At 44.0% G+C, this 27,876-nt stretch overlaps 1 protein-coding gene across 3 annotated transcripts in view; it reads left to right on the forward strand.

Annotated features, from left to right (window-relative positions):
- The window catches only part of ets1 (v-ets avian erythroblastosis virus E26 oncogene homolog 1), a 144,259-nt gene extending 116,667 nt beyond the window's left edge, over positions 1-27,592 (forward strand). For all 3 annotated transcript variants that reach the window (XM_038779063.1, XM_038779065.1, XM_038779064.1), the window contains 3 exons: positions 324-584; positions 21,364-21,482; positions 23,844-27,592. In XM_038779063.1, coding sequence (XP_038634991.1) covers positions 324-584; positions 21,364-21,482; positions 23,844-24,059 — 596 coding nt within the window. In that variant the 3' untranslated portion in view covers positions 24,060-27,592. The remainder of the gene's footprint in view (positions 1-323; positions 585-21,363; positions 21,483-23,843) is intronic.
- Positions 27,593-27,876: the final 284 nt, after the last annotated feature.

Here is a 27,876-nt window from a genome sequence, read left to right on the forward strand (position 1 = left end):
AGTTACAGGGCAACAGGGATAGAGTGGGGGAATGGACCTAGGTGGGGTGCTCTTTCAGAGGGTCAGTGCAGACTCGATCGGCCTAATGGCCTCCTTCTGCACGAAAGCGACTGTTTATGTTGCCAATTGAGCCGTGACTTGCAAGTATGCTGTAACTCAGTTTAAATCTATGATGTCTGACTCCAAACTGAAACATTTTGAAAGCTAATTTACATGGGGAATTCCCTTTAATCTACAATCTTTCGTGAGATGGGAGAAGGAGATTTGCATCTGCAGACACTCAAACTGTCTGGTGACCATTTGTTATCTTGTTGCTCCTTTAGGTAAGCTTGGTGGTCAGGATTCCTTTGAAAGTGTTGACAGTTTTGACAGTTGTGACCGCTTGACACAATCCTGGAGTAGCCAGTCCTCTTTCAGCAGCCTCCAGCGAGTGCCTTCCTATGACGGTTTTGACTCTGAGGATTACTCCACCAACCTGCCCAATCACAAACCCAAAGGGACATTCAAGGATTACGTGCGAGAACGAACTGACCTAAACAAAGACAAGCCGGTGATTCCTGCTGCTGCTCTGGCTGGATACACAGGTAAGGCCTGTTCCTGAATTTCATTTTCATTTTCAATTATAGGTGAAACCATGCACTGGGTGAAACAACAAGTGGAGTACCAGCTGGAGGGATCATGATGTGTATTGACAAATCTGGATAGTGTTATGGGCCAGGGTTTAGAGAACCCCAGAGTGTATCATGGAGTTCACCTGACCCACAACTTTTAATAGATTGTGAAATGGGGAGCACGCGGCCCATTCTACAGGTGCAGTACAGCAGAAATGGACAAGTATCTTTTAAAGGTTATCCATTTTGGTAGGAATAACAGCAAACGGGATTATTATTTAAACGATAAAATATTAAAGCATGCCGCTGTTCAGAGAGACTTGGGTGTGCTAGTGCATGAGTCACAGAAGGTTGGTTTACAAGTGCAACAGGTGATTAAGAAGGCAAATGGAATTTTGTCCTTCATTGCTAGAGGGATGGAGTTTAAGACTAGGGAGGTTATGTTGCAACTGTATAAGGTGTTAGTGCGGCCACACCTGGAGTATTGTGTTCAGTTTTGGTCTCCTTACTTGAGAAAGGACGTACTGGCACTGGAGGGTGTGCAGAGGAGATTCACTAGGTTAATCCCAGAGCTGAAGGGGTTGGATTATGAGGAGAGGTTGAGTAGACTGGGACTGTACTCGTTGGAATTTAGAAGGATGAGGGGGGATCTTATAGAAACATTTAAAATTATGAAGGGAATAGATAGGATAGATGCGGGCAGGTTGTTTCCACTGGCGGGTGACAGCAGAACTAGGGGGCATAGCCTCAAAATAAGGGGAAGTAGATTTAGGACTGAGTTTAGGAGGAACTTCTTCACCCAAAGGGTTGTGAATCTATGGAATTCCTTGCCCAGTGAAGCAGTTGAGGCTCCTTCATTACATGTTTTTAAGGTAAAGATAGATAGTTTTTTGAAGAATAAAGGGATTAAGGGTTATGGTGTTCGGGCCGGAAAGTGGAGCTGAGTCCACAAAAGATCAGCCATGATCTAATTGAATGGCGGAGCAGGCTCGAGGGGCCAGATGGCCTACTCCTGCTCCTAGTTCTTATGTTCTTATGAAAGCAAAACAATGTTTATTCTATGAACTCAAGTTAACATTTTTAAAACATACAGTGAACATCTTAGCAACTATTAATTCAGATACAACCCCCCAAAGAATACGACACGAAGTAATCCTTTAAGCTTTCCTTTTAACATCCATAAGACTTAAAAAAGAACTTTTAACAGAAGCACATCACGTTAAAGTCATTACTGAGACCAGTTATTAGTTTAAATCACCAAAGGATTGATTTACAGTCTTTGTATTACAGAGAGAGAGACTCACACATCTTCAGGCTGTGACTGCAGCTATCCAGCTCTGAAAACAAAACTAAAACACACCCTGCAACAAACAGCCTAAAACAAAAGTAAAAAGCTGACAGACAGCCCAGGTCCACCCACTCCCTGACATCACTGCAGTAATAAACACCCATTTTTTAAAGGTACACTCACCACAGATATTTATATACTCACCCATTTATAAACACACTTTTCTTAAAGGTACTCTCACATGACACCTCCCCCTAAGAAAAAAAACCCATCAACTTTATGATGGTTTCATTTTTCACCTTTTCACTATCCTTTCAGAAATGCACACAGTAAATATACTTTTTTGTTTAAAAAAAAAACAACATGCGCAAACAGGTACAAAAATATATATAATTTTTTGCTTTTTCTCCAACTGGAATCCTTCTCCATTGACAGTCTCTTTGAACAAGAAGGTCCTTGCACGATCCGTCCATTTCTCTACGCCTCAGCATTTCTCTTTAAAGTCAGGTACTTTAGTTCAATCTGATCACAGAGTCTCTTGTAATTCTCGAACACAGGAGCATTGGTTATCACTGCTTTCAGGCAGTCAAATGCCTGTTGAAAGTCTGCTGTCCACTGGATTTTTAAACGTTTCTTCAGCCAGTCCATCAGTGGAGCAATCATGCAACAAAACTTTTGCACAAATGTTTGATCAAATCCACTCATGCCAAGAAATCGCATTATTTCCCTTTGTCTCGAGGCTATCGGAAACTCCTCAAGGAATGTGACTTGGGCTTTTCCAAATTCACTATCGGCTCGGTTTATCACCAAACCCGCCTCCTGAAGTCGATCGAATAACTCCATTAGATGTTTTAAATGTTCTTTCCATGTCTGGCTGAAAATTACCAGATCGTCGATATTTACCGCGCAATAGGGTAATCCTGCAACAACTTTGTTCGTTAACCGTTGAAATGTGGCTGGGGCGTTTTTCATGCCAAATGGCATAACTTTGAATTGGTGTATACCATCTGGAGTCATAAAAGCTGAAATCTCCTTTTGCCCTTTTGGATAAGGGTACCTGCCAGTAACCTTCAAGTAAATCCAGTTTGGAAATAAAAGTGGATTGTCCCACTTTCTCAATGCAATCCTCCAAACGTGAGATAGGATAAGAGTCCGTTCTTGTAACTACATGTCCACACACAACCATTGGGTACCATCTGGTTTAGGCACCATCACTATGGGTGAGCTCCATTTGGGGCAACCCACTTCAGTTATAATATTTTTAAGCATACAATCTCTTTGTTCACCTGTGCCTATTTTAAAGGGTTAAGTCTGTATGGATGTTGTTTGATTGGAACAGCATTTCCCACATCTACATCATGTATAGCCATTTTAGTCCTTCCCAATTTATCTCCATAAACTTGCCCATGTGATATCAATAACTCTTTCAGGTCAGTTTGTTATTCCTCTGGAAGGTAACTCAACAATTTATCCCAATTTTTAAGAACATCCTCATTTTCCAATTTAGTTTGAGGTATGTCAAATTCACAGTCATCTGGATTTGGTTCATCGTTTTGAGTTAGAATCATTAAAACCTCCTTTTTCTCTCCTTCCCTTTCAAAGCACCTTTTAAGCATATTCACATGACACACTTGGTGAGTCTTCCTTCTATCTGGTGTTTTTACCACATAATTCACCTCACGTAATTTCCTTTCACTCTGATGAGGTCCACAAAACCTTGCTTTTAAAGGCTCATCTACCACTGGTAACAATAGTAAAACTTTATTTCCACAGGCAAAACTACAAACTTTGGATTTCTTGTCCGTGACCCGTTTCATCACATTTTGTGCAACTTTCAAATGTTGTCTAGCCAATTCACCTGCTCTATTTAATCGATCCCTAAAATTTGACACATAATCCAATAATGTAAGTTCTGATTTTTCACTCACCAATTTTTCCTTAATCAATTTAAGTGGTCCTCTTTTCATGACCAAAAATTTGTTCAAAAGGACTGAATTTGGTTGACTCATTAGGTGTATCCCTAATTGCAAACAGTACAAATGGAATTCCTTTATACCAATCCTCTGGCTAATCTTGACAATAAGCCCTCAACATTGCCTTTAATGTCTGATGCCACCTTTCTAACACTCCCTGCGGTTCTGGATGGTACCACACAGTTGATTTACATTGTATTATTCCTAAGCTATCCATAACTGCTTTGAATAACCTTGAGGTAAAATTTGATCCTTGATCCAATTGCATTTCTGTGGGCAGTCTATATCTTGTAAAGAATTTAATTAACTCTTCCATCATCTTTTTAGCTGTAATATTACGTGCTGGAATGGCCTCTGGAAACCTGGTCGACACATCCATTATTGTCAAAAATATTGATTCCCACTTTTTGTTTTCAGAAGCGGTCCTTCGCAATCAATTAGGACCCTTGTAAAAAGTTCCTCAAATGCTGGAATGGGTATTAAGGGTGCTGGTTTTATCACTGCTTGAGGTTTCCCTATCACTTGACATGTGTGACATGATTGACAAAATTTAACTACATCTTTATGTAGACCAGGCCAATAAAAATGTTTTTGTATTTTAGATTGAGTTTTCCTTATTCCCAAATGATTTCCCACTGGTACCTCATGTGCAACTCGCAACACCTCCTTTCTATACCCTACCGGCAATACTACTTGATGAACGCCTGCCCACTTTTCATCTGCCTGCATTTGTAAAGGTCTCTATTTTCTCATCAAGACATCACTTTTACGGCAATAACAGTCTGGTATACACTCAGATTCCTCTTCCATGTATGCTTTCTGATACATCCGTTTAATTTCTTCATCTTTCTGTTGTAACTCCGCCAATTTTCTTGAACTAAAAATACCCGCCTTATCCTCCACCTGTTCTTGTTCTTTTTCAACCATCTGATCAAAATCGTTTCTGATAATTGCACTTCAACTTCATCTTCACTCTTTGATTTCTCCTCTTGTCTTAACCTGTTACTACACAATCCGGAAAAATCCCAGGATATTCTGCCTTCAACACTTCAGTTGTCTGATTTTCTACTGGCTTATCAACCACAGTAGGCAGCACTCCCACCTGCGATACAGCTATACCATTCCCCAAGATAAACTGTATTCCTGGACAAGATAGTTTCTCTATTACTCCTACTACCACTTCACCACTCTTCACTGGACTTTCCAACCTTACCTTATATAATGGAACACTACTCCTCTCACCCTGCATTCCACATATTACCACCTTTTCTGGCAATATTCTTCCCAAACTACATAACTCCTTATCTCTCACCATTAAAGATTGACTAGCTCCTGTATCTCTTAAAATTGTGACTTCTTTACCTGCTCCTCCTAAAGAGTAGCCTTTACCCACACAAGTAAATTCTTTAAAGAGATCTGGCACCTTCTGATCAATCACCTCTTGATCTGGCTGTACAATATTTTGCACCTCCTTCGCTTCACTTGGTCTTTCCTTTACCACTTTGACAAACCCCACTGTCTTATCCTGTTTTACCACATCAGCCTTCCCAGTGCTTTTCTTCAACCACCAACACTGTGACTTTACATGGCCTAGTTTATTACAGTAAAAACATAGCTTGATGAATTTGAAGGGTTCTTGCTGAGACGTGGATCCGCTCAAAGTCCTAGTTTATGTTTGAAAGTGGAGGCTGTTCTCTAGTTTTCGCAAGCATTCAGATAGCACCTTTCATATCCTCGGGGCATACTAAAACCCATGTGCAGCGTAGTCACTCTTCAATGTAGGATATGCAGCAGTCAATTTATGCACAGTAATCTCCCACAAACAACAATAAGGTAATGATCACAGGGCGTTGGTTGAGGGATAAATGTTGACCAGAATTCCCTTGGAATTCCTCCATTGATCTTACATTCCAACTTAAACTTCAGACAGGTCCTCAGTTTAATGTTCCATTCAAAATATGGCACCTCTGACAGTGCAGCATTCCTTCAGTATGGCACTGAAGTGTCACTCTGAATTTTGAGCTCAAGTCTCTGGAAGGGAATCATGATCATCTGATTCAGAGGATAAGTGTGCTGGCACAGAGCCACGGCTAATATTGGTAGCATTAAGGAGCTCGGGAACATAGATAAAAATAAATATTTGTTTGGGTGCTGCAGGAAATTGGACAGAGTATCACAGAGTTAAATTCTCGCCGTTATGTTAAGGCAAGGTTAACTGGAAAGTGAAGTTCTTCAGCTGTCCAACTCTCTAGCTTTTCAGCATTGTGTCAACAGTTGACCCTTTTGTTACTACATTGGGATTTGCCCAATTGATGTTTCAGGATGATCCCACGATGTGGGAGCCAACTGGCACATAGTAGTTATGTGGACCAGGTTCTGTACATCGAGGGTTAGGAAGCCTGCCATTGGGATGAATATTCAGTTCGGAAGGAGGTAAAATGGAGCAAAACTCAAAATGCTGGAGAACTGTTTCCTTCAATAGGTCTGTTTGTCTTATTTGCATTGCACCAGAATCCTGGGCTGCCTTTGATAGCAACTTCATTTTAAAAATTAATTTGTAATTGATTCTCAGCAAGTGAATGTAACTTGGCAAGGCCGACATTTATTGCCCATCCTGGGTTGCTTGTGCACCAACTTGAACCACTGCAAGTGGTTTGATACTGAGTGACTTGCTCGGCCACTTCAAAGGGTCATTAAGAGTCAACTACATTTGTGTGTGACTGGAATCGTGTACAGGCCAGGTAAAGGTGGCAGGTTTATTTCCCGAAGGAACCAATTGTGTCTTCTGGACAATCTGAGGACTTTATGGTCACTTTTACTTTGACCCTTTCATTTTGAATCCAAATTCTAAAACTACCGATGGTCAGATTTGAATTTATATTCTTCGGATTGCTGGTCTGATGATCTAACCACTTTGCTGTTGACATAAAGGAGTCTTAAAATAGCAGGAAACTGAAAAATATCCATTTAGAAGCATGTAGTAATGTATGAATTAACGTCTGGTTTACAAATCTTATCTTGAAAAATCTTAAACTGATCATTTTGAACAATGAAAAGTTGCTCCTTCTTGCACCCTTTTGACTTTTGATTTGACTCTTAGCCTAGACTGTGAAACATGCTGCGTGATTCCTTTTTGATGGTTTGCAGTCAAACCTGAGCAAATGTTGAAGATTTAATGTACATCTTGGCAGTTGGTAATACGTGCTTGTTATTGATCATCTGTGGTTAGCACCATGGTGAGAAGAGGTTAGAGCTGAGGAGAGAGCCTTTATCGACACCCAATGTAATTCAAGTACCAGAGACTCTGTTCCTTTTTAACTTAGATTTTCCCAGTCTGGTCACCAATTATAATACTTAAGCAGATGTAATGCAAAGAGACAATTTTATAAAAAGATGTTTTTTTTCTCACCTCCCTTTGGTTGTCATGGAAACCTCAACCTTTTGGTAGAAGTAGGTCAGCTTGTGGAGACTGATAAGATCACACTAATAAGGTTTTTTTGAAATAAAGAAAGTGAAAGACACAGAATTTCATGTTCGCTTTGAAAGTTGCCTCCCCCCGAGTCTCGGCTCTGACAGAGGGGTTCACTACACCTGGTACGTTGACCTACTCTCCACTCTTTCCCTCCCCAGTGAACACATCTGCAGGCTTTTTATTTGTGTTTATGTTTTGGGCACCGCTGCACACCTGCCAATTTAGAACATATTTAAGTCCAAGGAGACACCGGGTCAAATCTCAGCCCGATTTGTAGCCCGACCAGAAAGGAGCCCGAGTAAAATATACTTGAGATATCTCAACCTAGCCCCTTGTTGAAATGGTTCCTAAGATTGATTCTATTCGCAACTCATTAAAATGGTGTCTGGATTTGCATCAAGTGCCGTAACCTGCAGGGCTACAGATCAAATGCTGGGAAGTGAGATAAGGCTGGGTGGCTCATTTCTGTTTGCCCTGGCTCAAACATGAGGGGCCAAATGGCCTCTTCCTGTACCGTAAACATTCTATGATTCTATCAGAACAACCCTAAATTCTATCCTCACTGGCAGTAACCTGGCATTCACTCACAAAAGAGACCAGAAGATAGTTGATGTGGGTCAGGGTGATGTGCGCTGATGATGTAGTATGCTGCTGTTGGACTGTGGTAAACCACACTCATGAGGCCAGGTGTGGGTTGACACTGCTGTGCTTAATTTGGAAGTCGGAAATATAAAAACAGTTCCAGCTGATCCCCTTTTGTTAGTGGAGCCACTGATACCCACGGAGCAAAAGGCACATGGGCTGCTGGTCGCCAGGATGGAGTGCTCGACAGGCATTAGGATACTTTCACAATGATTGAAAGCTCAGGTGATTGCATGCTTCACTGTGCTAGTAACAGTCACCCAGATCTTATCTGTAATAAAATCGAACCCAGTATTGTCACAGATGAGTCAGAGACCGATGATCTTGCATCAAAGGCTTGTGGTATTGCAAAGGCGTCAGAGATATTTTAGATTTGGAGACCTCCCTGATATTTCTGCTGATCCTCTTTTCCATGGTCTGAAACTCGATGACCAGCTATACATCAGAGTTGAGACTGAAGACACTTTCTCACATCATTGCTAGCTCATTTGGATAGTGCAGCATGGGGTGTGGAACAGTGTCAGTCTTCATCTGTCGGTGGGTCTCCATAGCGATGAGAAAACTGCAGTTGTCTTTCAGCTGGGGAAGTGCGTAAAGAGCCTAGAGCTCCCTTTCTGACCCTGTCCCCTATCGGGTATGTGTGGTTCTGGAAAGAGATCAGCTTAGATGAGTTGCCCTCTTCCTGTAAATACATAATTGATCCTTAATATTGGAGTGGATGTTGTGTTGTGCAGTGGGTAGTGTTCCTGCCTCTAAGGCAGAAGCTCCAGATTCAAGTCTCATTCAAAGGCTGGATGGCAAAGGAGGTATGTTTATACGAGAGCCAAACAGGTTCACTATCAACTTGTAAATCCTTCCAACATCTACCAATGGCAGATGGTAAGAACAAGAGAGATTCCTGATCAGCCATGTGATGGAAAGAGATTGGACCCTATCAATGTCCATAGCTCCAGGTTACAATGTGCAAGTTTTTAAAAATTCATTTCAAAGGATGCGGGCTTCACTGGCTAAGCCAGAATTCATTGCCCATCCCTAGTTGCCCTTAAGGTGGTGGTGCGCTGCTGCCTTGAACTTCTGTAGTCCATGTGGTGTTGGTATATCTAGTGCTGTTAGTGAGTTCTAGGATTTTCACCCAGCGACTGTGAAGTAACGGCGATATGTTTCCAAGTCAAGATAGTGAGTGGCTTGAAGGGGAAATTGCAGGTGATAGTGTTCTTGATGGTAGTGGTTGTGTGTTTGGAAGGTGCTGCCTGAAGAATGTTGGAGTTTCTGCAGTGCATCTTGTTGATGGTACACATGGCTGCCACTATTCATTGGTGATGGAAGGATTTAATTTTTGTGGAAGGGGTAGCCATCAAGAGGGCTGCTTTGTCCAGGATGGTCTTGAGTTTCTTTGAGTGTTGTTGGAGTTGCACTCATCCAGGCAGGTGGAGAGTATTCAATCACACTCCTGATTTATGCCTTGTAGATGGTCGGCAGGCTTCAGGGAGTCAGAAGGTGAGATACTTGCCACAGGAATCCTATCTTCTGACCTACTGTGGTAGCCACACTATTTATATGGCGAGTGCAGTTATGTTTCTGCCCAATGGTAAGCCCCAGGATGTTGTTGGTGAGGGATTCCGAGATGGTAATGCCATTGAATGTCAATGGTGATGGTTAGATTCTCCCTTAGTAGAAATGGTCTTTGCCTGGCAATTTTGTAACATGGATGATACTTGCCACTCGTCAGTCCCAACATGGATATTGTCCAGGCCTTGCTACATTTGGACGTGGACTGCTTCATTATCTGCGGAGTCGCAGATGGTGTTGAACATGGTGATGATTGTGCAGTCATCTGTGAATATCCCCATTTCTGACCTTATGAAGAGCAGTTAAGGACTCTGGGTCTGTGCTTGATGGAGTTTAGAAGGATGAGGAGGGATCTCATTGAAACTTACAGAATACTGAGAGGCCAAGATAGAGTGGACGTGGTGAGGATGTTTCCACCAGGAGGAGAAACTAGAACCTGAGGGCACAGCCGCAGACTGAAGGGACGATCCTTTAAAACTGAGATGAGGGAATTTCTTCAGCCAGACGATGGTGAATCTGTGGAACTCATGCCGCAGAAGGCTATGGAGGCTGAGTCACAGTGTCTTGAAGGCAAGAGATGGATAGGGATCAGGAGTTATGGGGAGAAGGCAGAAGAATGGGGATGAGAAACATATTAGCTATGATTGAATGGCGGAGCAGACTCGATGGGCCGAATGGCCTAATTGTGCTCCTACGTCTTATGTTTTATGATGGAAGAAAGGTCATTGATGAAGCAGGTGAGGATGATTAGGCTTGTACACTACCCTGAGGAACTCCTGCAGTGATATCCTGGAGCTGAGATGACTGACCTCCAACAACCACACCCATCTTTCTTTGTGCTAGGTATGACTCTAACCAGTGGGGAGTTCCCCCCCCTCCCTCCCCCGATTCCCACTGATTCCAGGTTCGCTAGGATACCTTGCTGCCACACTCTGTCAAATGTTGCCTTGATATCAAGGGTAGTCACTCTCACCTCACCTCTGCAGTTCAGTTATTTTGCCCATGTTTGAACCAAGAATGCAATGAGATAGTTGCTGAGTGACCTTGGTGAAACCCAAACTGAGCATCCATTAGCAGGTTATTGCCAAGCAAGTGCTACTTGATTGCACAGTTGATGACCTCTGCCATCACTTTACTGATGATCGCGAGTAGACCAAAGGGGCAATAATTGGCCAGGTTAGATATATCCTGCATTTTGTGTACAGGACATACCTGGGCAAGTTTCCATATTGATGGGCAGATGCCAGTGTTGTAGCTGCACTGAAAAAGCTGGACGGGAGCGTAGCAAGTTCTTGAGCACAAGGGTACATATCCTTTGCCATACCCAGTGCCTTCAGCCGTTCTTGGCATCATGTGAAATGAATAGAATTGACTGAAGACTGTCTTCTGCTACAGGAAAAGCTGTCATTGTGGGTTTGGTTGAATGCTAGAATTAGGGGAGACGAGTCCAGTGATCTTGTTCACTTTGATATGTTTCTCATTATAACAGCTTTTTGTTTGTTTTAGTTGTTTTGGGCACATTGTTGTGTTTGCGAGACTAGGTGAGCAGGATCAGATAGTACTATGGTGTCCTGGAACTGGTGGAAAGGCTGATTCTTGAGGAAGTCCAGGTAGAACGAAGACTTGAGTGAAGCTAGGCTGACTACAGCCAAATCTCTGCATTGGCCAAGTGGAAACAGTGTCATTCATCAAAAGGATTTAGTGTGGGTAATTTTTGGTTTAACAAATTAATTTCTCAATGTATGTGCAGTCAGTCGAAATGGAAAGGAACCTCCCTTTTAAATCATTCCTTATCCAAAATAGTGGCTTTCTTGTCCTTTTACCTCCCCCACTGCTGGCATACTGCACCTCACTCCAATCAACAGGGATGGATGCGCACTGCTTCCGCTCACTTGGCACGTTGAGTGACTTGGTGATCTCTGTCCCTACTGTTGGTTTGACTGTTGTTTGTTGGTCTACCAGCACGGAGAATTGACGCCAGCGTGGTTGGCGCGGCGCCAGTTGCGGGCTGTTCTACGCAGCCGGCCTGACGATTCTTCGGCCCGGAGTCCCGCTGGCGCCTTTCTAACCTGCTCTCAGCTGGCGGGACCTCGGCGTTGAAGGGTCGGCTATAGGGGCCAGAATTAGGCCTGGCAACGGCCTGGCAACGGCCCGCTCACGCTGTCGTAAAACGCAACGCCATTTACGACGGCGTGGGCACTCTATTGCGGGATGAGAGAATCCTGTCCCCTATTTCTTATACTCTTACTGCCCTGTAATGAGTTGTTCACAGTTACCAGCCCTCTCCATCAACCATGTGATAGTGAAATGAGTGGATTATTACTTCAAGGAGCAAACATTAGTTGTGCCATTGCCAATTTTAGAAAAATTAGTTTTGATTTATAAGCACCATTGAAGTAAGTGACCCAAACATATTCTAAGAAGCATTCCAACAGCGAGTGCAATGTCAAAACTTTCATTCTAGAGTTCAATTCAAACCGAGGTCCAGGGTCGAGAACATGAGGGTTTATTTTCCAACAAGTACTGTACTTTCAAGCTGGCATCAGCTATCCTTACCCAGAAGACCAGCTTTTGAATATTCGTTCAAGCCAAATTGAATTTGAACACATTCTATAGTTTTGATTTGATTTTCTGGTTTAATTTGCTGTGCCTGTGAGTGCTTTCATACATATCCATATCATTCATGCATGTACCGGGCGGCATGGTAGCACAGTGGTTACCCTGGTGCTGTGAAGCAGCAGTGCTATCAGATTCGATTACCGGCTTGGGTCACTTTCTGTGTGGAGTCTGCATGTTCATCCGTGTCTGTGTGGGTTTCCTCCGGGTGCTCCGGTTTCCTCCCACAAGTTCCGAAAAAAGTGCTGTTAGGTAATTTGGACATTTGAATTCTCCCTCCATGTACCTGAGATGGCACCGGAATGTGGTGACTAGTGGCTTTTCACAGTAACTTCATTTGCAGTGTGAATGTAAGCTTACTTGTGACAATAAAGATTATTACGTTATCTGTGTGTGTGTGTGTATGCATCCATGTGTCAGTGTGCAAGTGTTAATGAGACTATTATATACAGTGGTCAGCAGGTAGAGTGGTTCATGGTTACACTGCTTTCACTCTTCCTAGCAGTTGTTAAGTTTTTTTTTAATAAACATTTCATTGAGGTTTTTTTTGACATTGTAACAGCAGCAATATAAACCAGAGTGCAAATACCACCTCCCTCCCCAACAGATCCCACCATTAATTAACCCCTAATCTACACTAACCTAACCCCCCTGCTGACGATTAATTCTCCGCCAAGAAGTCAATGAATGGTGCCACCTCCGGGCGAACCCTAACAGTGACCCTCTCCAGAGAAAGCTAGCCATGTCCGATAGCCAGGTCTCTGACTTTGGGGGCCTTGAGTCCCTCCATGCTAGTAATATCCGCCTCCGGGCTACCAGGGAAGCAAAGGCCAGAACTTTGGGGCAGCACGGTAGCATAGTGGTTAGCATCAATGCTTCACAGCTCCAGGGTCCCAGGTTCGGTCCCCGGCTGGGTCACTGTCTGTGCGGAGTCTGCACGTCCTCCCCGTGTGTGCGTGGGTTTCCTCCGGGTCCTCTGGTTTCCTCCCACAGTCCAAAGATGTGCGGGTTAGGTGGATTGGCCATGCTAAATTGCCCGTAGTGTTCTAAAAAAAAGTAAGGTTAAGGGGGAGTTGTTGGGTTACGGGTATAGGGTGGATACGTGAGTTTGAGTAGGGTGATCATTGCTCGGCACAACATCGAGGGCCGAAGGGCCTGTTCTGTGCTGTACTGTTCTAAACTCTTTCTCCTCCTGGATTCCTGGATCCTGCGACACCCTGAAAATCACCACCTCTGGATTCTATGCCATTCTTGTATTTAATACCTTGGACATGACATCAGCAAACCCCTTCCAAAATACCCTCAGCTTTGGACATGCCCAGAACATAAGGACATGGTTCACTGGTCCTCCCGCACATTTTACGCACCTGTTTGCCACCCCAAAGGATCACTGTCATGTGGGCCCGGTGAACGACCTTGAATTGAATCGGGCCGAGTCTGGCACAAGTTGCGGTCACGTTAACTCTACTCAGCAAGTCCGCCCAAAGACCCTCCTCTATCTCTCCCCCCCCCCCCCCCCCCCCCCCAGCTCCTCCTCCCACTTGCGCTTCAGCTCCTCGGTCTGCGTCTCCTCTGGTCCCATAAGTTCCTTGTAAATGTCAGAAACGCTTCCCTCACCTATCCAATCTCTGGAAACTACCCTGTCCTGAATCCCCCTTCGCGGCAGGAGTGGGAAGGTTGATACCTGTCTACGCAGAAAGTCCCGCACCTGTAGCCTGCATGTATAGAAATTCGTTCCCCCCCCCCCACCAATGCAAACTTCTCCTCCAGCGCCCTCATACTCTGAAAGCTCCCCTCTATAAACAAGTCCCCCCACCTCTCAATCCCCGCTCTCTGCCATATTCGGAAACCCCCATCCATCCTCCCCGGGGCAAACCGGTGATTATCGCAGATTGGGGACCAGACCGACGCTCCCACTGCTCCCACATATCTCCTCCATTGCCCCCAGACTCTCAAAGCTACCACCACCACGGGACTGGTGGAGTACCGCACTGGCGGGAACGGCAGAGGCGCAGTTACCAGTGCCCCCAAACTTGTGCCCCCCAAAACCAGCCACTTCCTAATCATGCCGAGTAATAATTGCTAAAGTTACCAGCTGTTAAGTTAACTGCATGTGGGTCCCAGTTATGTGCCACAAACTATCCTGGACAGTGTTTCTATTCCCAGAGCTGTAACCACACAGGCCCCGCTAGAGTAGCTCTCGCGTACAGTTGTACAGTCGTGCATCCTGAACCTCAGCTTGCATGTTCAATCACATTGTGGGGCTTAAAGGAAGTACTGCCACTTGTGAGAAAGACCAAATTGAAAGATCACCAACGTAAGGTTGATATCACCAAGAAATCCAACCGAGAATTCGGAAGAAACCTCTTTACCCAGAGAGTGGTGGGAATGTGGAACTCACAACCACAGGGATTGGTTGAGGACAATGGCAGAGGGGTAGCTGGATAAATTTTGAAGAAAGAGAGGAATAGAAGGGTCTGCTGATAGTGGGAGATGAGGACGGATGGGAGGATACACAAGTGCAATGTAAATGGCAGTGTCGACTGTTGGTGTGAATGTCTGTTTCTGTTCTGTACATTTTATCTAACCCAGTTTCAATTTACTGAGCTGCACTGGGGCTGTGACTATGACAAGGATTGTTGTGCTTGCTGATATATAAATAGGCCACCCACAAAGGCTTCATGCAAGAAACTGTTTGATCTTGCAACATGGTGCACGCCCACACAGTCACGTGTGTGGCATAACTGCCCACCTACTCTCAGATGTGGTGCTGCCCTTGTTCTAGCGAGGCCTGTACTGGGGTTCAGAGTGTCGTGTATTGACATATGTCTAACCACAGCATCAGTACAGAACATGCTGCTAACTGCACCATCCCACCCTGCACCATTTGAATGTGAAAATATTTTACAATGAACAGAACAGAATTAACAGTGCAGAATTTATACGCCCATCGAGTCTGTACCGGCCCTTACAAAGAGCACCCCACTGAAGCCCACATATCTACCCTATCCCTGTGACCCAGCAACCCCCACTTAACATTTTTTGAACATTTAAGGGAAATTTAGCATGGCCAATCCACCTAACCCGCACATCTTTGTCTGTGGGAGGAAACCAGAGCACCCGGAGGAAACCCACGCACACACTGGAAAAACGTGCAGACTCCACACAGACAGTGACTCAGCCGGGAATCGAACCTGGGACCCTGGTTGATATCATAGCCTCTATTTGCTATTTATTGCGGTCTTTGCTTCCAGCTGTGCATTGCACGGGAGGGAATCAAAGCTGTGCTCATTCATTCAGAATAGTAACAGTAATGCAATGTTAAAGGCTTCATTTTTCCTATTTACCATTCAATACCTTCTGATCTATCCCTTATAACGTGTTTTAATATAAAGTTATACTGTACAGTGACCACCTTGATATAGTGGACAGAGTGTTTTAATATAAGGCTGTACTGTGCAAAGCGTGTTCTGAAATAGGGCCGTACAGAAGAGTTTTGATAAGGTCATACAGGACAATGGGTGCTCTGATATGGCGCTGTGCAGGACAGTGAGATTTTCAATATCGTGCTAAACTGTACAGTGTGCTCTCCACAGCTGAATTGTTTGGTGGATATCGGGCCATATTTGGCTGTGGCAGGACTTCGATTGACATCTGCTGTTATTCTTAAAGAATAAATTGCCTATATTTTATCAGAATTGATATATTAGGGGCAGCACAGTGGTGCAGTGGTTAGCACTAGGACTACGGCGCTGAGGACCCGTGTTCGAATCCCGGCCCTGGGTCACTGTCCGTATGGAGTTTTATCATTCTCCCCGTGTCTGCGTGGGTTTCACCCCCACAACCCAAAGATGTGTAGGTTTGGTGGATTGGCCATGCTAAATTGGCCCTTAATTGGAAGAAAATAAATAATTGGATACTCTAAATTTATATTAAAAAAAGAATTGATATATTAGAAGGCTTGGGGTGTGAAAAGAATCAAGGAATGTCTATGTAGTGGCTTCTGCACTCTGACCCTTGTCTTGTTTACACTTTGTCGCCTGCCACTTCTGAACACAGTGTCCATAATAGACCCTTTGCTCATTACCAGTCCTCCTCTAATTTATCTTTTTATCCCACATGGATTGCAGCGGTTCAAGAAGGCAGCTCGCCAGCCATCTGCTCCAGGGCAATGAAGGATAGGTGATAAATGCAGGCCTAGCCAGTGATGCCCACGTCCCTTGAATTAACTTTTAACAAGTGTCATATTTCTTCCAGTCGTTCCTTTAAACAGACCTATGAAGATGAAGGTTGAATGCATTTAAATTGCTGCACTGCCCCAGCAAGCCAAGATTGCACATTTCAACATTCATTGGCAACTGTGCAGCAACCGTTTTGTGAAAACTGCCAGCTGAGCAAAATACAGTGCTTCAGTTAACATCCCCTGTGATACCAGATTTCCCAAGAAAATTGGTGAGCCATTGGGCCACTGTCCTTCTGAAGGCCGACTCACCTTTTCACACTTCATGAAGCGGTCCCACATATGTATTGTTATTTAGTGGCACCCAGAAAGATCAGGAACAGAGAAGGTAACAAATGGTAAATTATTTGTCTTGTTTCATTGAGCAAGTGGTCCTTCAGCTTCCAAGGACTGGATTTTCATGAAGGAGATGGGCAGCCTATCTCTGCGAAGCCATCTACACTCAGGAAGCCCCTGCCTACCATTGTTTCCTTCTGGAGGAGTTTGAGGATGGAGTCAGGTACACCGCCTCTGCTGGCAGGCCTGAAGAGCCAATGGAGGCGGGAAGGTGGTGAGGTCAGTAGGCTAAAAGGCCTGCTCCCGATTACTGGGACATTGGTCCAGTTATAATCATGAATGTTAGACCCTTAAACACTCACCCCTCACTCCCCCTCATATCTCCCGTCTTCCCTCCGCGACCCCCATATCTTACATGTCCTCCATGCATTGTCCACACTCGCACTCCCAGTATCCACCATGCGCAGAACCAACAAATCATTGGCAAGTCTTTGAAATACTCTTGAAACTGACACAATAAAAAAGTGGCTTTGAAAATCAAATGTGAAAAGAATTGCTCAATTTTCAGCTTCTAAAAAAGGTAGCAACCAAAATCATTCATGGTGTCAATAACAAAAAAGCTTTTATTTGCTTCACACCTCCTAATCTTAAACATACAGACATTGAAAAAACTTCAAAAAAAGAATAACTTATTGCAAGGTAATAAAGATGTCAAACAAAGTTTGCACTCCTTTTCATCGCTCCCGCATTTCCTGCTGAGGGCTAAGTACATTAACCATTCCTGGAGCTCAGCTAAGCATTCATAATGAAGCCAGCTGACAACTGTATCAACAAAAGCAGTTAGAGCCGTTGGCCAGCCATCTGTCTGTTTTCCAGATGAATACCATACTGATGCACAGTGGGACTGAGTAGCTGCCCTAGCAGAATTATCATCTTTTCACTGGACTGTTGCAATTATTTGATAAAATTCACATCCATGAGGGAAAAAAAATCACTCCAGCATCTCAATCCTCATTGTAAATGGTGACCATTTGTATGTGTAGTTTGTGTTTGTGTTCACAAGCTGAGGACAGAGTTGTCTCAATGATATCTACATCAGTTACCTAGAATGTGAATGTTGCTTATTGCCCCTGGTTGAAGCTATGGCTCCAATGGAAGACTCGAGCAGAAGGGTAAAAGTTGGAGGGGTATTAAAAGAATATCAATCATGCCATGACCATAGATCTGCTCAATGGGTTAATATAATAGAAATTTAAAGTGACACAGTGGTTAGCACTGCTGCCTCATAGCACCAGGGACCCGGGTTCAATTACAGCCTTTGGTGAGTGGCTGCGTGGGTTTCCTCCAGCTGCTCCAGTTTCCTTCCACAGTCTCACAGGTGTTCAGGTTAGGTGGACTGGCCGTGCTAAATTGCCAAGATATGCAGTTTAGCTGGGGTTTTGTGGTTGCAGGGATAGAGTGGGGGATTGGGCCTTGCAAAGGTGCTCTTTCAGAGGCTCGTTACAGAATTGATGGGCCGAATGGCCTCCTTCTGCACTGGAGGTATTCTATTCTAATACATAGAAGTCGGGCATTACGACCTAACCATTCCATGTTGGTATTCATCTTCCACATGAGCAGCAGCCTAATGCATTTTGCCCACCCTGTCCCCATTTCTCTTTAATGCCCCTTTCCTTCAACCAACTTTCCAACCTATTCTTAAATATTGTCACAGTTTCTGTTTGATCATTAACTCTGGGTGCATAATACAGAGCCTCAACTTTCTGCCTCAGAGGTTACTCTTGCTCACTGTCCTAAATCTCTCACCTTTAATTGTCTATAGTCTGCCCCTTATGTTGTCGACCCTTCAAAACAGTTTGATTTTACCTATAATTCTTCATAAATTGCAATAGCTCTACCTCTACCAAATAACCACTTAATCCTTTCTGATCTAATGAAAACAACCTCAACAACTGGTGCTGTCAGGTTTGGTTAAGCATGGAGCAAGAAGGAAGTATCATTCTTCAGGCCAGAGCATGAGTAGATTTGAAGAACATGTTGCTGGAAGCTGAAGTCTATGATTTAAGGTTCCCTATGACTGTTTCTTGGCTGCATATTTTGGCGGCACTTGCCTCAAGCTACACTCACTGCTTGCTCGCATTCTTGCAGAGTTGGGTCATCACTGCCATAAAAGGGTTTGTTAATGAAATCAGCAGAAAAATAGAGAGACCTAAAGAGTAGCACTGTCACCTCATCTCAGATGGAAACACTGACAGAGTGTCTGTGTGCGATTATCTGTGCTGCATTTCACAGTCCCATCAATGCTCTGCCTTGTTCCGAATTGGGAGCAGAGAGACACTAATGCTCAGTTTCCACATTCTGATAAACTGATGCCATCGTACATCTGTGAGTTCTACTTAAATTTTTCTGCATGAGCTTTTCATTTTGGGTGAAGGGGGATTTTACCCAACAGACACTACACTCATTGTGGGAATTCTTCAGCATGTGATCCCTGGTGTAGTCTCTATTCTTAGGTTGCTTGCAGGAAAGGGCAGGGTTAATGCAGTGTAAAGCCTGTATGCCTCCTGTGAGGCTTTCCCATAGCAAGCTGACTGTTGGAGATGAGTGAGTGGATGAATGGCTTTGAATTTTTTGCTTATGTATCATGTTTGGCTCCGTAGCTGTGTTCTTATCTCGTGAGGCTGTGGATTCAAGTCCTCCTTTGCAGACTTGAGCACATAATCCAGGCGGACATTCCAGTGCAACACCGAGGGAGTGCTGCATTATCAGAAGTTATCAGAAGTGCTGTCTTTATTGAATGAGAAATAAACCCAGGTCCCATTTGCCTTTTAAGGTAGAAGATCCCATGACATTTTAAGAAGTGTAGGAAGTTATCCCTGGTTTCCTGGCCATTATTTGCCCCTTCAGCCATGAAATTGTCTATTTGTTTTCTTATTGGTGTTTGGGGGAACCTGCATAATGCAAATTGGCTGCCGTGCTCCGATAATACAAAAGTGATCACACTTCACAAAAGGGCACTTCTTTGACTGCATAGCACTTCTGCAGCTTTTGGGGGATTGTGAAAGGTGTAATATAGTACAATGCAAAATCCACCTCCAATAAGATCCTTAGCCAGACTGTTCATTTAGCGCTAATGTGAATGTGTGTCATTGGTATTGTGAGAGGAGCATTGAGTCACAGGCCCTGACTTTTCTTTTGAAAATGCTGAAAATTTGCTTTCCCCTCACCAACCCCTGACACCCATGCTTCTCTGCACCATCCCCCAGCCAGTCTATTGGCACCAAACCTCTTGTAAAACACTAACCCCTGTAAAGCTGCTTAAGTTGGCCAAAGGAGAATGTAGTTTCCCTGGGTTGGGTTGTGAGAGTTCACATTGTGTAAAATTTGCCCCCTTTCTCGGGTGATGTGGCCAGAGGTCAGAAATGAGTTGTGATGGGAGTATTAACAATGGCATTGCATGGTCAAGCTGCAGCTTCTTGACACTGTTCCGACATTTGCTCAACTAAGCAGGAAAATTCCCTTCAGGGCCCATTATTTCACATGCAAATTTAATGCCGCCTGAGGCAGGGGTTTAAAGGTTGTTTGTTGATGGCTGAGTGATTACAATAATCACCCATCACGCTGCAGTTATAGCTCCTTTCTGCACAGAGGGCTTTGTTCATCTCTACATACAGGCTGGGTACCTATCCTTGTCCCTCACCATAGGCAGGACCTCAGCCAACATGGGGAGCCAGGGTTCAGTATTCTGCTGTTGAAGTAACGTATACCTCAACTGCCACTCTACTTCTCATTTTCTAACCATACCTAGAATTCCAGCAGGTCCATAGACTTTTTCGCAAGTGTCCACACTTTTTAAAAGTTAATTTTTTTTACATGATGTCGATCGACACAATTAACACAACTTCATTACCCTATGAATGATGCATTAGTTAGAGTATGCTGTGAATCTCTTCTGTTTGAGATTACCTGGGACCTCCCCAGCTTTTCTATTGGCCACTGTTCTATGCCCCCTTTTCCCCTACCCTCTTATACTCTTTCCCACCTATCCTGTTTTACGTGTCATCTTTAACCACTCTTTCCCATTTACATTTCTCTCTCCTCACTTTTCCCCTTTCTGCCTTTTCCCCTCCACCCTGCTCTTACAATATTGCTCCTTCCCTGTATCCTCCTGCTTTCCCCATTAAAGTTTTAAAAAAATAATAAATTTAGAGTACACAATTAAGTTTTCCCAATTACGGGGCAATTTATTGTGGCCAATTGACCTACCCATCACATCTTTGGGTTGTGGGGGCGAAACCCACACAAACACGGGGAGAATGTGCAAACTCCACACGGACAGTGACTCAGAGCCGGGATCGAACCTGGGACCTCGGCGCCGTGAGACAGCAGTGCTAACCACTGCGCCCCCGTGCTGCATTGCTTTCTCCATTACAACACTGATATTTTAATATATGCTCTACGATGCAGGGGTGCCAGTGGTGAATAGAATATAAGAATTTTGTTTTGCACTAATGACAAACCAGTGGGGCTAATTAGAGGCTGGAGTTTTTACATCCAGTAAGCTAGGATTTGTGCGCATGTATGTTCCTGTCAGCAGCACAGGCCATTGAGTTAGTGCCTAAATGTTGTGATTTCTCTGGGATCTATATATTAACATCCTACTCTCTCTCTGACAGGGAGCGGACCTATCCAATTGTGGCAGTTTCTACTGGAGCTCTTGACTGACAAATCTTGCCAGTCATTTATCAGCTGGACGGGTGATGGCTGGGAGTTTAAACTGGCGGATCCTGATGAGGTAATGGCATGGTGACATTGGGTTTGTCATGAACATTGGCCAATTTTCAACATTCCCTGGGTTGTGAGAGATGTCTTCAAATTCCTTACAGACTGCAGGTTCATAACAGAGCACAGGGATGGAGGCCTGGCCCCAGATGCTCAGTCATTGGGACCGTGTAATCATTGATATTTTCTGAAATTCTTTCTTTGGATGTCGGCATCACTGGCTTGGCCAGCGCTGTTAGGAACGTACAGGGTTTTGACCCAGCGACAGTGAAAGAAGTCCGAATGGTGTGTGGCTTCCAAGTCCGAATGGTGTGTGGCTTGGAGGGGAAATTGCAGGTGGTGGTGTTTGCATGCATCTGCTACCATTTGTCATTCAAGGTGGTAGACGTCAAAGATTTGGAAGGTACCATCGAACGATCCTTGGTGAGTTGCTGCAGTGCATCTTGTAAATGCCACACACTGCTGCCACTGAGAGTCGGTGAAGGGAATGAATGTTTGTGGAAGGGGTGCCAATCAAGCGGGCTGCTTTGTCCTGGGTGGTGTCGAGCTTCCTGAGTATTGTTGGAACTGCACTCATCCAGCCAAGTGGAGATTATTCTGTTATGCTCCTGACTTGTGCCTTGTAGGTGGTGGACAGGCTTTGGGGAGTCAAGAGGTGAGTTGCTCTTTGCAGAATTCCCAGCCCCCATTCTGCTCTTCTGGCCACAGTATTTATATGGCTAGTCCAGTTCAGTTTCTGGTCAATGTCAGCCCCAGATGTCGATAGTGAGGGACACAGCAATGGTAATGCCATTGAATGTCAAGGGATGATAGTTAGATTCTCTCGTCGAAATTGGTCATTGCCTGGCACATATGTAGTGCAAATGTTACTTGCCACTGGATGTTGTCCAGATCTTGCTGAATTTGGACATGGTTTGCTTCTGTATCTGAGGAGTCGCGAATGTTGCTGAACATTGTGCATTGAATATTGAGACTTAATCAAGTGACAGAATTATTTGTAGAAGCGACACAATTAGACCATCAAATAGTTATTTTCTATAAACAATTACTGTTGGCAGAGCTCTCTTGATGGTTTTGTGTTGTGAAATGCAATAGGAAGAGAAGTGAAAACCATTTAGAAGTGAATTTCATCGTCATGTTGTCCATCCACTGAACCCAACTCTATATGCAGGGAAGTGACTATTTCTTGAGATTAAAAGTCATCTTCTGAGTAAATGTTAAACTTATATCGAATCTTGGTTGTACCGCACGGGGTATTGTGTACATTCCTGGTCTTCATATTGTGTTTCAGATATAGGGGTACTGGAGAAGATGGAATTTTCTTTTTACAAAAAAAAGGTTATAACTGTCAGGGAAATCTGAGCTGACAGGGATGAGTTACATGATGGAAACCGTTAAAATTACAAAAACGTTTTGTGGGTAGATATAGGGGGAATCCTCCGCACTTCCGGGGGCCAGGCCAGCGGTGGAGGGGTTGGCGCTGCGCCAACTGGCGGCGGAGGGCCGGCACGAGTCAGCGCATGTGCAGAACCGCCGGCATGGTTCCGCGCATGCGCAGACCAGCCGGTGTATTCTAGCGCATATGCAGGGGGAGGACTTCTCCGCGCCGGCCATGGCAGAGCTCTACAGAGGCCGGCGCGAAAGGAAGGAGTGTCCCCACGGCACAGGCCCGCCCGCAGATCGGTGGGCCCCAATTGCGGGAAGGCCACCACGGGGGCCCCCCCTGGGGCTGGATCTCCCCGCGCCCGCCCGAGGACCGCACCAGCCAGCCTACTAGCCAGGTCCCGCCGTGTGGGATCATGTCTAATCCACACCAGCAGGACTGGCCAGAAACCGACAGCCGCTCGGCCCATCGGGGTCTGGAGAATTGTCGGGGGGGTGGCCGCTGGCAACGGCCCCCGACTGGCGTGGCATGATCCCTGCGCCAGCCCGAAAACCGGCACCAGAGAATACGGCAGCCGGTGTCAGAGCTGTGGGGCGGGATTCGTGCCGCTCCCTGGGGAGTCTCCGACCCGGTGGGGGGCCGGAGAATCCCGCCCAAGATGTTTCCACTTGTGAGGAGATGAAAACTATGGGTGATAAATACGAAACCAAACCAGCATTAATAAATGCAATAATGAACTTGGAATATTTTTTTAAATCTAGAGATTGCTTTGAATGTTTAGCTTGCTTGTGTAATTGAGACAAATAGTATGGATTAATTCAACAACAAGTTAGGTAAGGACATAAGGAATAAATAGTAGAAGCAAATGTTGATTGGGTGAGGTCGAGTGGGAAGAGGCTCATCTGGGGTATAAATGCTGGTATAGACCAATTGGGCTCAATGACCTGTTACTGTGCTGTGTAATTCCATGAGTGCATCTTCTTTTATCAGGTTGCCAGACGATGGGGAAAGAGGAAAAATAAGCCAAAGATGAACTATGAGAAGCTGAGCCGAGGCCTGCGTTATTACTACGACAAGAACATCATTCACAAAACGGCGGGCAAGCGTTATGTGTACCGGTTTGTTTGTGACCTTCAGAGCCTGTTGGGGTACACGCCAGAGGAACTACATGCCATGCTCGACGTTAAACCAGATGCTGATGAATAAGGACTTAACCTGCTTGTGGGACTGGATTTGCAAGCTATGCTCACATACAAGAACTTGTATATGGTTTGTTTGCTTAAGCTTCGTAGAGAAAGCCGAAAATCATCGCTTTGTTGATAGACATTTCAAAACAATGCACAGCTCTACAAGGCAAACAAAACCCGTTTTTTCTTTTTTTTAAAAAATCATTTTAATTTGTGTTTTTGGTTTTGTACCCTCTCGGTTTTTCCGCCTTACCAGTGCAACAAACAGACCGTGCAAGGATTGTGATGAGGTAAAGCACTGTCGGATACGGGAACTGGCTTGCTGCCCGCAAGGAAAACCATTCTAGCCAATGGGCAGCTATGTGGCTGTCTTCGGCAAATTGTCCATTGGCAGCCTCGGCCACATTAGTGGACTGAAATTAATGTATAAGGTAGTTTACTATGTTACTTATTTGCCAGTATTTTTATTTTTAAGCTCATATCTAAAGTTGGTCTCAGTATTTGGAGTATTATGTAGGAACCTCATCAGCGCTGATGTGATCAAATGTTGAAGGTGGGTGGACCACAGAATGAGAAAGGGGGATACGATAGGATAAAGTGCTGAAAAAACATGTTAAACCAAGCTTGTTGGAATCTATGCCTTGTTCTTTGTCCAGTTTGACAATCAGTGCGATCCATTCCATTTTATTTTCCTATATATAGAATAGTGAACTACAAAGAAACACACTCTGAAGTATTATGGTTGTTATCTGATACTATCCAACAGAACTGTATATATATATGGAATATGTATTATGATACCTTCTACGCAACTAGATCACTTCTGGGAGTGTGTTTTTAAAAAGCTACATGGATAAGGATGTTGAACAGTGGTCCTAGTGTTATGCCAGGAAGGTTCAAAGAGGTGGATAAACAATGAGATAGATATGATTGTGATTAGATCTCCAGTTTAATCCAACAAAATGGAGAAAGAGTAGGGCCGCCCTGAGGCCTTGCAGTTCCAAAGTCTCGCGGATGAACTGATTTGAGGCAGTCTTTGTCTAATCTGCAAGTGCAAAGGACAGGTGCGTCCTTGAGTTAATGGACATTTCGAACTTCCAAAGAGTCTGGACAGGAATTTTATCTGATTGGAGAGTTGCCCGAAGTTGAGGGAAAATGCCATTGTTAAGGCTAAGCAATAAAAGGCCAGTCGTACTGGTGGCTATGTGTCACTACTGAACAAGGGAGACTTTAAGTATGGTCACTGGATGCAAAGTGGAGATGGTTGTTATTTGCCATCTTCAATGAGCCAAAGACTGTCATATAATTTTATTCTAAAATTTTTGACCGGGGTGTCTAGACATTGTCTGGAATGCACTGCTTAACTTCACTTCGTGTTTCTGCTCTCTTTTCCTAGCTACATTGCTGGAGAGATGTTTCTACCAGCACATCAGTAAGTGATGTTGTACCATCTGTGAAATGACATTGGGGCACCACCTCATCCAGTTTTCTTGCAAACCCATGTAGCTCAGTCTGACTATATTAAATTATCAATCAGTGAAAAACTGAGGTGTTGACTTAAGTTTTCAGCTGGTTGATTCACGGTTTCTTGACCCACAGTCCAAAGACGTGCAGGTTAGGTGGATTGGCCATGCTAAATTGCCCTTAGTGTCCAAAAAGGTTAGGAGGGGTTATTGGGTTACGGGGATAGGGTGGAAGTGAGGATGGAAGTGAGGGTTTAAGTGGGTCAGTGCAGACTCGATGGGCTGAATGGCCTCCTTCTGCACTGTATGTTCTATGTAGGTTCATGTTACCTTCCCAGTGAGCATTTGCAGCTGTTATCAAAAAAATGATGGAAACCAGAGGCAATGAGCAAATGAATTTTGATGGAATGGCAAGAACAGATGCGAATTTCGCATTCGGATGTGCTTTAAGCAAGAGTCACTGTCAGAAATATTGGGAAATCCAGCACTATGGAGTCGTAGAATGCAAATGAAGAAAGATTTGCATTTACATCGCCAATTTCACAACTTTAATGACCCAAAACAATTTACGGCCAATGGAATACTTTGAAGTGTAGTCACTGCACTTCACTGCACTGCACATCAGGCAACAGGGCAGCCAATGTGCTGCAAAGGTTATACAAATACCAAAGTGACAAGGATCAGATAATCTGCATTTTAGGTGTTGGTTGAATGATAAATATTGACTTGAACATGGGTTTGCATCTATAATTCATCCCACACAGTAAGCACTAACTTTTAATTCTTCCGCGAAAGGCAAACTGCTAAATGAAAGCCCGGTCAATTTCCAAATGAAGGAGGGAGAAGCTACAGGACGAGTCATTCTATTTAGGGAAGCTCTCCACTTAACTACTTGGAAGCTGAGATAGAATCCATAGAACGGCCTTCCAGTGGAGTGCTCATGATTGTTTGTCTTGAGGATGAGGAAGGAAGAGGGTACAGGACCAATTCTCAACTTGGTCAACATTGTATGAATTCGTTGCGAATGGTGCCCAGAGGAGCATGGAGCAGCAAGTCTCCCTCGGGCACTAGGTGAAGGAGGGCAGATTTACTGCACTAGGGAAAAGATAGTTCACAACTTGTCCATTTCGAGGGTGATGTCTGAGTTTTTGATTCAGATTGCTTCGGAATAGTCAATAGTGAATATGGGACTTAAAGCTGGAACTTAACTCTCAAAAGTGTTTGCCTAGATTGAGTGCTGTTGAGTCACATCGTATGAGCATAGTCCCTTTACCAAATACAGTGCAGTTCATCATTCAATTTGTTAAGGAAAAATATATTTTTAAACACATTTGTGCATCTCGCTGGTGGTGCGAGCAAGGAGTTGGAATGTGTTAACATGTTGTAAGTATGTGGAATGTGCTTTAGAGGATGACCTCGATGTCCTCACGTATTGTATCTTCAGAGTGTGATTCTAAAAGCACAGATCACTGCTTCAGTGTTGCCGTGACCAGGTATTAACCCACTGTCTGTCCATTGTAATCCAAATAATTGCCTCAACAGAATAAATAGTTTCTTACTGTAGGTTTAAAGTTTAAAATAATGGATATAAAAAATATTTTATGTATTTTGTTCAACTTATTTTTTAGCTTTTTTTAAGAATAATTTATATTTTTTAAAAGGACAAAAAAGCAAAATGAAAGCTGGTGCTTTGTAAACTGATGTAGCTTAGAGATGTAGCAATCTCGATGGAGCAGAGTGAAGATTCCTGTAAGTTTAGTTGCTGATGCTGGCACATCATGTTGCTGGAGATATTTTATATAACTGTACTCTTTGTTACAAATTGTGGAAATGCTTCAAAAAGAAACGAGCTGTGAAATTTCAATTATTTTTAACTCCATTGTAATACCAGTGCCAATGTTGTTCAACCAATTTTACATCAAAGTTGTCAGAATCTACCTCCTGTCGCTCCAATCCAAATTCTGCCCTTTATGGCCTGAATGTAAGGCTGCTATTGCCTCCATATCCATTTGAGATGGAACTGAAGACTCTGTTTTTATGAAGTTTATTAAGAGTTATTTCAATAAAGAAATGCTTATTCTTTACAGTCCTCTCTAGTTTTTCTGCCTTCTATTTTTATTTACCCTGAATATGTAGGTGACCTTCCCAAGGACTAGTCCCCTGCATATTTCCCCACACCTTGTGGTCTTGCACTTTCTCTTTGGTTGTCATAAAAGTATTCGATTTTCAACTTTGAGCAGTGAGTGTATGGCTGAGGAAATGAATACATACGAGCATATGAATTCGTAACAGGAGTGGACCAGTCTGCCCCTCAAGCCAGCTATGCCATTCAATTATATCATGGCCAATCTGATTGTAACCTCAACCCCACAT

Source organism: Scyliorhinus canicula, chromosome 19 (genome assembly GCF_902713615.1).
Source record: "Scyliorhinus canicula chromosome 19, sScyCan1.1, whole genome shotgun sequence".
Taxonomy (NCBI): Eukaryota; Metazoa; Chordata; class Chondrichthyes; order Carcharhiniformes; family Scyliorhinidae; genus Scyliorhinus; species Scyliorhinus canicula.